Genomic DNA, 11,361 nt, shown 5'->3' with positions numbered 1-11,361 from the left:
CTTATTAAGTATTATGAGTAAATATTTAAAACTATTGATGGGCGCCAAGGGTGGTATAAATTAATAACTTAGTTTGCAAAAAATAAATTTAAATGAGTTCACAAAAATTAAAATAAATGGGTTATAAATGGGTAATTGTCTTACCCAACTCATTTTTAACTTACCCATTTATACCCATATAATTAAACATGTACAAATAGATTGATTCACTCATACATATTACTCATTTTAACCAACCAAAACCCGTCAAAGTCACCTATTTTGACACCTCTATATATTTCATACAAAAGGAAAGCATATTTCTGGCATATGCTGCCCCAAAAATGATGCCAAAAAAAAAAAAAAAACCCAGATGAATGAATTCCCCCAGCATTCTGATTTCTGATCAAATTTGGAGATCTCCACAGGAATGGTTTGGTCTGACATAGCATAAACCCTGCGTGTGCAGGAATGAGGACTGTAATAGTAATAGTAGCGCTACTAGTATTTCTGAGTATGATACAAGTGAGGGTGCTTACCTTTTTGTTTGGGCATTTGGGGCAGTGAATTGTTAACTAACCAAAGTGACTTCTCACGTCCATCCATCCAATTACTCAATTGTTCAGACTGTTGCCTGAACTTTCATCTTTTATACCATAAGCATTTGGGGTCCAAACCTACTCCTATCTTCTTTGATTTGACGATTTAATTTCTGCTATAACTCGCAAGAGCTTGTATTCAGTCCGTTTGAATTTTGAACCAATTTAAACAAGCTCATGGCTGCCAAGTGCCAACCAAACAAGAAAAAGCAAAAGGCAGGAAAGATGAAACCAGAAGTTCCAAACTCTCAACCTTTGCAAACAAAAAAAAAAAAAAAGGAGGCAAAAGGAAGGAAATGGTACAGCGAGAATAGATGCAAGACACATTCCACTAGCAGGGTGTTAGTGGGCAATGGTGGTTTCACTTTTCCAAGCAAGAAGTCTAGAACCAATGAAGAACGAGGCAAAAAAAAAAAAAAAAAACCCAGATTATTTTTTTTTTGAGAAAAAAAAGAAGCAAACTTTCAATCCACCTTTTTCTCCTCCTCTTAGTCTTAACTGGACCCAACCACCATGTCACATGCCTTTGTTTGTTGCTTTTTCTATTTTCTTTTTATCACTTTCTTTCTCTCTTTTTTCTGATGAATAATAATCATTAGTTCCTTTATGCACTGGGACCGTTGTTGATCAGTTCAGGACAAACGTTCTAACGTTCCAGCTTCTCTTCCTATTTCTCATTATTGTTGTGTTACCTAAGGTTAACGGCATGCAAGTATGAAAGGTCCCCTTTCATACCATACTTTATATAAAAAAAAAAAAAAAATTTATGTAAAATTTTCATGAAAGAAGTTTGGTTTACGTGACTGTAGCAATTTAGTAGTTGCAATATTTAGGGTGACTATGAGTAGTTATATTGGCAATATGCGAGTGCGTGATTAGGGTAAAAGTTAATTTTTATAAGAGTAAAATTGATAGTTCTTTTTTTTTTTTTGTCAACAACGATACATTTGTATAATCTACTCTATCCTAATCTAGGGGGAGGGAGAGCCTAAGGAGGCTGTTGTAGGGGTTAGTGGGTATACAGACCAAACTAGACCAAGGGAGTGTTATGGCACAATCCTTAGATTTTTTTCAGCCCAAGGAGGGACTTAAGTCCCTTCCTGGTGGCCACTGAGCCGGTGGTTGAGTAAAATTGAAAGTTTAAAAGATGAAAAAAGCGTTTATATTTTTTTACAGATGCCGTTGATAAGCAATTCGAAAGAATCACCTATAGCATCTCATTGCATACCCTCGTCTTTCCCCTTTCTAGACTCTCTCACCAACGCTAAAAAATTGCACGTCTAACTGCACGTATCAAAAATGAAATGAAGCAAAGCAAACTGCTTCGTTCCATGAAACATGCGATTTGAAGAAAGGACGTTCCAAAAATATAAACTCGGGAATGGAATGGACCAACTCCAAACCAAGTTAGGCACGCACGACAAGCAGAATTCATGGAGACCATAACAAAATACACTACTTGCTACGTACAACAACAACATATTCTCTCCTCTTGTTGGTTGTTTCCCCTCCACTCTTCCTGGCTTTCCGATTTGGGGCGAAGGAGACCCACCAACCAGAATGCATTTAATCCGCTGTCCAGTCTTCGCCCCCGTCGCACCATTCTCAAAACAGTTACTTATTAGAATACATGTTTAATCGCCACCCCCATCTGTTGAATGGAAAAAATGGAAAAGAAATAGAAACAGTAGTAGTGCTAACGAATTCTATCCATGGCTCAGGGAGTACGTTCAGTCAGCAGGACAGAGAGTGTCAGCCCCACGCAGGCCTCCAAGTCTAAGATCAGGAGCAGATCCCCTTTTTTTATTTTATTATTCAGCCATTTCCCACATTCCAAAGCAGTTAGGAAAGCAGGAGGCGGCCTCAAGAAACGAGGAGCAAGCAAAGGTCCACAAAGCTGCACCGATTACATGGATCCCCAAACTCATCAACGATAATGAAATCAGTTGATTGGTTTCTACCGAGTTTAAAAGAACAGAACCCTCGAATGATAACGACGGAACAATTCTTCCCGTATGCATTTGGCTACCAGCCTGGGACCACTCTTCTTGTTGGCCCACATTAAAGAATTTCCATTTTGTCAGCATTGGATTTTGCATCCCGCCAACCCATATACCAGCCCAGCTGCAGCCTTTTCTTCCCAAAGTACCATTCTTCTCACTATCGATTTCTTCTTCTCAAGTCACATGCTTGTGATTTTCTTAATTTAAAAAAAAAAAAAAATTTTTCTTTCTGCTTCACACATAATCATATACTTGCACCACCAAGTACCTTAAGAGCAGCGAAGCATACCAACCAGTGCACAGAAACTAGCAATCCAACAAATCTTAAATAGAGTGGGATTAATAATTTTGCCACCTCACAATAGTAATAATATTAAAAACTAATGCAATGGAAGCCATGATGGCATGCTGATATTTCGAATCCGCTGGCATCATGGACCAATCGATCACACAAAAAGGTGAGATACTAAAGAAAAGGAAAAGAGAATGGTAAGATTTAAAGCGAGGCCGACCATGCTAGTTTTCACTCCCCACAGAGACCCCCATCGGTATTGTCCCATTTGTGTGCTGTTCGGGGTCCACCACGTTCCCTTTTTGCAAAACAGCTAGCGTAGCTTTGTTGCGGATCCACTCCAACATCACAGGCATGTTATAGTCTCGTACATTCATCCACAAAACTCACATATCATTTCCTTCTGGAAATATTATTTATAGATACGAGTAAACTAGTAGAGGCTGCCTGCCCCCCTGTTTAATAGCAGTTGATTGGTGCGTGCCTGACACGTGCGTCGCCCAGATACCAAACTACAACTACAAGTTGTCAGGCCATTGGGAAGTTGAAATGTTCTCAGTCTTTGACGGGCAACGGTTGTGAAGAGGTGCCTGAGGCATCATGCTGGTTGTCGGGGAAACCAAATTCCTTGAACAATCCCTGAAATGTCATTTAAAAAAAAAATAAAATAAATAAATGCAGTGCAATTTGAATAAAAGCAGGGGTGTATGTATGCTGGATTAACCGTACCATGGCATCGTTGATCCCATAAGCCACACAGTAGTGCTCCTGAGAGTTGAGCAATTTCAAGAAGTCAAAATTCGGCATTTCCCTAGATTCTTGTGACCAACTACAAATGCACGCAATTCTGAATAAACTAATGTAACAATGATGGGTTAATAAAAGCACGAACATTATGTTAAGAGGTACACTAAGAAAGGTCTAAGCAGATCACATGGACCTGAAAATCCACACGCACTACAAATCCTGGAGTAGCTACATAAACAGGTGTTTAAAATGCATCATAACTCTCTCCTTTTCAGTCAATCTTGCTAAAATGAAGACTTCTCCCAGTAGCACTTTTGATTGCTTGTGTATTCATTGTTCAACTGAGGTAGGAAGGAAGCATAGGAAACGAGGCCAAGAAGCACGTCATTCCACCGTTCAGTACATTTGAATATGGGAAAGTTTTAAGCAGATTGGGAAAAACTAATCTAACTCTCATCCGTGTGTTCTATGCTATTGATGTTTTCCAACAAAGACTTTGAACCACAGAAATATTTTCCTAAAAGGGGGAGCCCTTCAATGCGCAGATATATTTGCTTCAACAGCAAAAAGTGTACAGAGATACTTGAACCATTCTATTGTTTGCCCCACACTGACACAGGATGTCAATAGTATAAAATCAATTCCCTATCATATACACGAAGGATAGGATAACTTCATTATTAACATTTCACAAAGTTCAAACCCCACTAAATACTTTTTTCGAGGTCATCACTAACAACACAGCAACATGTATTTTGCATATTTCTGTACATGCAAGTGCTATCATGGACTAATTGACATATTTGGCTTAGGGATATACATCCATGGTCCAGGCATTCAGGAACTAAATCTTCTTAAAAAGCTGAGAATTTAAGCAGCAGGGGTATGCTTTATTAAGTAAGATCCAACACACACCCACACACAGATACACACACACACACACACACAAAAGGGGGCAAAAGGATCTGGTGACACCCTATCACAAGCTATACCATAATAAACATGGATCGGTTTAGTTCAAAAGGGTGAAAGATGTAATGCTTTTGCCTTTTTTTGCATATGAAAGGGGAATAGAACTTGCCTGCATCATATGCCACTCTTCAAACTCATCAAAGAGTTCCAACCGCTCAATCCTGATGAAAGAAAAAGCAACAAGAATGATTCAAAGCATCAAGAAGGTAACTCTTTTTAGCTTCCCAACTAAAATAAAGAATAAAAGTGCAAGCAGAAAAGTGACAAAGGAATCCATCTTTAGTTTTTGAAAAAGATACTACTAGAATTCAAAAGGAAAGTTTTCAATATAAAAACCAAATAATCTTGGAGAAACTAATTTCTGAAAAATAAAGAAAAAATTATTTTCTCAAAAGCAAATATTCAACAGCACAAGTACATTTACAAAAATGTTTTAAAGCACATGGAACTTGTAATATCCTAATCTTACAATTGTACTTTGACACCTATTCTGAGCCTAAATTTGCATGCATTCTGTCAGAATGGAAACCAAATGAGAAAGATCTCAACACCTTAGATGATCCATGATACGAGCACTCAAACCACACCTCTAAGATCAGATATCTTCCTCCCATTAGGCGGAGATACCATTTGAATAAAATAATAAAATAGATATAAATATAGTATGTTCACGTCCTATGAGTAACTATATGAAAGAGCAAAAACTATTACATATATCTAGCTCATTGAGTAACCTTATGAAAGAGAGAAAATCATTACATAGAGACTATGGAAATCAGTGCGGATTAAATTTGTTACTTTAACAATTAAAAGTGGCTAGTTTATGGAGAAATATGCCTTAATGTCTTGACAGAAACAAAACTTGTACAATAAAAGGTGGGCAACGGACACATGAAATTCTTGCAAAAACTACTATGATTATTCAGAATTAGTTAAAGTGTGATAGATGTCCAGAAATAGGATTATGTCATTTAAACAGGAAAACAATATAATATAGGTACCAACTACAGAACTGCTTGTTATAATGACCTGCGTCTTTCCTGAGGTTCAATGTAATCACTATAAACTTTCAGCATGTCCCAGGCAACAGCTCTCTGAAACCTCATCAATCATCAACATAGATGTCAGAAAGAATACAGTAAAAAATCTTTGAAGCAAGTAATTTCAGCAGACAGGAAGTGATCCTTCAAGAAAATAAGGCAAAAAAGAGAGATCTATGCCACCAATGCTCAAGTTAAGTCACCCTATTCCAAAGCATCCTCACTCAATATAGATCCAAAATAACTAGTACAGAATTTTCCCAACCATGTACTTCTGTTGTCTTAGTGAGTCTAAGCAATGCCCTACTTGCCTACAATTTTAGCCATATGCAACAGCAGCAACACTATCAAGACACTTGCTTATCTTTCTGGTGAAGAAATACAACAGACATCCGTTACACTAAAATGTAACAGGCAACAAAGAACGGTTCTACCTAACCCCTTGAGGAACTGGAGATGAAAAAAGCAAAAAAGATTAGGTGACAAATGGAGCGAAGGCAAAGATTTCTTTACATCTGAGAGGACAATCTGTATATTGAAAAAATACCTGCCATCCTTGATCCAGAAAAAGTTTTTCCTTTGCATGTAAAGTTGGAGTAGCATAAATGCCTAGCAGTCCACATCCACGACTCTGAAACACAAGAATGTAGTAAGCTTCACAAGTATTAGAATTTTCAAACAGGCACTGACCAAAATTGCCAATTGCTAAAGATGGTAACATTGATCTGCAGTTGTCTGTAGTGCATTCAATGAAAAGTGCAGGCATTTCTCATATTGTATTCTTTTTCCATTTTTGAAGTGAAATACTCATCCCAGTTCTCTCATATCAAAATCTGCTGTTACAGTTATCCCATTGTTTGCAGTACATTAAATTATTTCTATTGTTCTCTCTAGTTTTTCTTTTCTATACAAATGTGACCCCACTGAAGATTGAAAGCAGCTACATTTTTTTTCCCCAATAAATTAACAACTATCAAGCTTGGTGGACAATTGTTATTACCAGCAACAATGTGCCAAAAATTCAACAGACTTATTTACGTACGGACCAGGCATTCTTCACTTATCATTTTCCCATCCCCATGGTTTGTGAAAGGCATACTTCCACTATACAGGTGCCACCTTCTACTTTTCAGTGTCTTTTTTGTTTTCCTGAAGTCTGAGAACTCAAAAGACATCAGAATATCTGATTTCTGCTGTTTAAACCTCAAACTTTCTTTATACATTACGCTCCTAGCAAACTAGGAGGAGGTAAATAATAAATTAACCTCTAATTAATCCAGGCTTAAGAATACAGGGAAAGACGGGCAAGGAGATAATCCACTGTACCTCCAAATTTCTGATCATTTGCTGCCCAAATGGGTCATTTGGATGAATCTATTGAGAAGCCAAAACAACAATTGAGTACTTATCCATTAATAATAAGTCTAAGAACAATAAAAAGAGAATAATGCATAAACTACACCAAAGGAAACAACAATGAAACAAAGTGTATGTAGAATTAATGCAGATCATGTAATTAAGAAATACCTGCTCATATAAGAAAAATATAGCTGAAGAGAATGTTTTTGAAGCCCATCCAACTATTTCACGGCTTGAATCTGGATCCAAGTATATTAAAACGCATTCTGCAATTATAAATGTTGGCAAACTGACAGAAACATCAGAATATTGTAATTTGAATGTCCAAAAAGCAACTGCCAACTCCTATGCAGATAAATTTGATTTTGTAGGAAAGAGATGAAATCTCCCTACAGGTGGAAAAGATATAATCAAATAAATAAACCAAAGAAACAGGCATTTTAGGAGATTCAGCTCAACATCCAAATAGTGGTTCATTTCAAACACATGAGCTGGTGGGACCACCAGCAGATTTCTCAACTAAAAAGCTTCCCGCAAAATAATCTATTTGAGCTTGTTAGTAATATATTCCCATTTCTACCTAAAGATGCTCTAAGCAACCTCATGTCCACTTCTCTAAGAAACAGTAAATGATAAATAGAGAAAAGGTACATCGAAGATTAAGAAACAACGCATTCTGCTACTAAACTAATCACAATCACATGGTTTATGACAAAGATCAAGGATTTTTTGTTCGTAATGGAATATTAAGGACATATATGAGGCCCCTTATTTGGATGCACAGAGAACACAAAGTCACGAGACTATCCTTAGGTAAATCAGACTCGACTGCGATGGAAAAAGTTAATCAAACAGAGTACAATCAACAGTAACAGCACAGGATTTTTACTTCTAATTACTTGCATAGGGAAAGAGAGTAAGCATTTAGAAAGGCAATTCAACCAGATATAGCATTCAGGAAAGCATCTACTCATACCTGGGATCAATATTTGCTAAAGATATGATATCATCTAATTTCTGTATATCACGCAGGTCAACTGGAAGCAGTTTGTAATGATCGTCAAGTACTTCCCCATTTTCTAGACAGTTTGGATTTTGGGTTAGAATTAACGAACATTGGACAATGCAAAAGTAGGATAACAAGCAATATTTGGATGCAATGCTGGTAAGGTATCAATTGATAAAAACTTTACAGCGGAAGCCCGGAAGGATTGCAGATACAACCTACCTATTAGCAAGTAAAAATTTATCAGACTTGTTTCCACCCCCTCTTCTTTCTCAACTATATATACAGACACACACACACATACACTAAAAAAATCATATTCAACAAAGCGGTATCATGGCATAACTGTGTAAACAGCAAGTCCTTTAAACTTCTTGCTTATCTCTAAGATGAACAGAAAAACTGGTAACATTCAGGACATGGAATCACTTACTCCATGACATTTTAGTCTGGTAACAGAAAATAACAAAAACTATTCACTAGTAACCATATTGCTGCTGCTAAATTTCAAAAAGAATCGAAATGGGCAAAAGAAATGCATCAATTGATGGCACACAGACGCCTGGAGACGGCTCAAGTGCAGAGATCATCTATGCTCTCAAAATGAGCCAAGACTCTCGTATTAGACCATGAAGAAATATATAAACCAATTTTTTTGAACATTTATCCAGAACTTCATTTTTTAGTAATTAGGCAACATAAACTGAACTTGATACAATCAACCGCACTCGAAACACCAATCAATGTGTCACACACTATATAACATATACTCATTGATGTAAAGCCAATTAAAAAAGCCAAGCCTTCAGCTCAATTCTGTTCAGGATATTTATTCCTGCAGAAATCTGAACGACTCAGCATCTTTCCTCTTTTCTTTTTGTTTGAATAGATTCATAAACAAGATTCCTAAGCAATTCTAGTATTTTTTCCAAAGCTTTAAACCATGTAAGCACATCAATCAGTTTCCATGATATAAAATCCATGTAGACTGCTCCAACAAAAAACATCCACGTCGACTGGATCTAAATTCTAACTGTAAAAGAAATTGCATCATGAATTGGGAACTCAGGCAGTCTCCACAAGGACAGCTTTAGTCATTCATATCATGCAAGAATTATTTTTACACTTTTTCATCTATAAAGACAAGAATACTATTCCAAACAAGATATGCCCCATAATTAAAAACGTGAAAGAAGTTCGCTATGTTTATCCCCCTGTTTCGTAGAACAATCCAGACAACCAGAACTAAACGCTATCAGATTAAAGGAAAAATTTTTGAGTTTTAGGTGAATTGAGAGCATTAGAGTTACCTTGAGAAATGGATGCGGTTTCACCAACTTTGTCTCTCAATGGACTGCAAGTTTCAATAAGAGCTGCCTTCTTACTAGTCACCTAAAAACAGGTACATACAAAAGTTAGTTGTAGTAAAATGTAGTAAAAAGCCAAACCAAAAACAGATGCGAGATCAGATTTAAGCCAGTACACAACCAATAATCCAGAAGATGGTTACAAATATTTCAGCTATTTACCTCTTTAAAATCTAGTTCCACGTACAAGTCAGGCGCTCTCCCTTCATCCTGCCGGAAAGAATATCAAGTTAACGAAACCAAACCCACAACAACAGATGCTTCTGAAGTTGGAAGAAAGGCAATCGCACCTTTAATTGAAAATACGTAGTATCAAAACCAGCTCCAAGTGACAGTATTTGTTTCTTAGTATCAACACAATCGAGAAACTGATAGAGGAGCTTCCGAAAAACCGCCCAGCGCGCGAAATAACCTTTGAGCAAAAATTTAAATAAAAGGAAACAAAATTTAGAGGCAATATTTCCACCGGAGCAATTAAACTGGATAAATTCAACTAATCACCTCGATTAATTATGGGAGATCGCCTGACTGGCCTCCGTACGAAAAAATGAACGTAATCATCTTTCATGTAACCTTTGTTCACACAAGACCTATGACAAACATACGTACATCCAGTGAGTGCTCAAGGATTGTGTGTTGTGTGTGTCGGAATGGATTTGTTGGCTTTAGGGCATTGATTTTGAGGCCACCATTAGTAAAATATTCGTGAAGAGGAGAGAGATCATACAATTTGCTGGCGGAGGCGTCGTCATTGGTGGCTTGAACGGCTGCTCGGTTGCTTCGCGTTTCCGGTCCTGCTCCTGGTTTCGACATCTACTCCGGCGAAAGGACAGAGAGAGGCCACCGCAGGCGGTTGTCCTTAACCCAGTAAATCTGGTTGAGCTGGCGCGCTTCAGAAAATCAGCCGTCTAATTAAGGTCCTGTTTGGTTGTATTCGTTTTTTGTTTGTCATTAAAAAAAAATGTATTTACGTCGTTTAATAACAAGATTTTTTTAAATTAATTAATTTTTCTGCCATTCGAATTAATGACTACCCAAATTGATCCGAAATATTGGGCATGTCGAGGAAAAAAGATTGGCCATATCCGTTAATAAAAATAGACGCCCCAATTTCCTAATCCAAGCCCTTTTAATGAAAGTGTGACCTAACAAATAATAATAACAATATTCGATACAAAATTATATGAGTTGAATAAAATTGATTTCAAGACTCAATTCAATCGATATCATCAACCACAAAAAGGTTGATGCAAATCATTTCCTTTTTTTTTTCCTTTTGTATTTATTGTCTCTCTTGAAAAAAAAAAAGGTAAAAAATGCGAAAGATTCTATAAATACTAATCACAATTGAAAGTAAGAGTTAGAAGCTATTTTTTTAATGTATTTTGAAATTTGCACCACAATTATATATTCTACTCTCTTTTGGTAAAAAAAAATCTTAAAATTAATGGAGCATTTGTGGAGGCTATAATTTTTACCTGTCTTATAAATATTTTATTATGCAATAATATACAAATTTTAGTGCATAAAATACAACTCTTCCATCCATATTTCTAAAACAAAACCTCCAGCAACTGTAAAAAAAAAATAATAATAATAAAAATTTGATATGTCTTTTTTAGGAACTAATTTTTTTAAAAAAATTTCATAAATGGTTCTGTCTCTCCCCAAATGAAAGTTTCACCATTCATAGGATATCCTAATAAAATTCATTAACAACCAATTTGTGAGTTGACCATTAGGTTAAGGATACAACTGATCATCCGTACATTATGTTTAAAAATTCTGAAAAATTAAAAATAAATTTTTTATACACTAATAATATATATATATTGACAAAATAAATATTTTATGCATTGACAATGGATACACTTATGTATTTAAAAAATGATATTACAAAATTGAATGTAAATTTAAATTCAAAAAATGATTAATATCATACACTTTCAGATTATTGAAAGAAATGACACAGCATGCACGTAGCCCCATATACAATA

General features: G+C 36.1%; 1 protein-coding gene across 2 annotated transcripts; it reads right to left on the bottom strand.

The window, feature by feature from the left end:
* Positions 1–2,888: 2,888 nt before the first annotated feature.
* LOC113726874 (leucine carboxyl methyltransferase 1 homolog) lies at positions 2,889–10,382 on the bottom strand. Of its 2 annotated transcripts, none has more exons than XM_027250786.2 (13): positions 10,092–10,382; positions 9,866–9,954; positions 9,655–9,776; positions 9,527–9,574; positions 9,308–9,389; positions 7,968–8,070; positions 7,160–7,280; positions 6,959–7,006; positions 6,180–6,263; positions 5,622–5,686; positions 4,702–4,753; positions 3,603–3,641; positions 2,889–3,512 (listed from the first exon to the last, which is right to left on the bottom strand). In XM_027250786.2, exons 1-13 carry the CDS (start codon positions 10,175–10,177, stop codon positions 3,429–3,431), a joined length of 1,023 nt encoding a protein of 340 aa, XP_027106587.1. In that variant the 5' UTR covers positions 10,178–10,382; the 3' UTR covers positions 2,889–3,428. The 2 variants fall into 2 exon arrangements, 1 of the variants encoding a protein (XP_027106587.1); XR_011839227.1 differs by having other exon boundaries at positions 3,465–3,512; positions 5,622–5,693; positions 10,092–10,309.
* Between the last annotated feature and the right edge of the window lie 979 nt (positions 10,383–11,361).

The sequence above is a fragment of the Coffea arabica genome, chromosome 2c (genome assembly GCF_036785885.1).
Source record: "Coffea arabica cultivar ET-39 chromosome 2c, Coffea Arabica ET-39 HiFi, whole genome shotgun sequence".
Classification (NCBI taxonomy): domain Eukaryota; kingdom Viridiplantae; phylum Streptophyta; class Magnoliopsida; order Gentianales; family Rubiaceae; genus Coffea; species Coffea arabica.
Note: the sequence above shows the minus strand (reverse complement) of the source record. Positions and strands in the feature narration are given on the sequence as shown.

Bases quoted from the DNA above. Each gene is read 5' to 3' on its own strand.
- LOC113726874 (XM_027250786.2), bottom strand. From the start codon at position 10,177: ATGTCGAAACCAGGAGCAGGACCGGAAACGCGAAGCAACCGAGCAGCC. The intron at 9,390-9,526 runs GTAAATAGCTGA...ACCTGTTTTTAG, and splicing joins TGGAACTAGATTTTAAAGAG to GTGACTAGTAAGAAGGCAGC. The intron at 3,642-4,701 runs GCAAGTTCTATT...CTCAACTCTCAG, and splicing joins AAGAGTGGCATATGATGCAG to GAGCACTACTGTGTGGCTTA.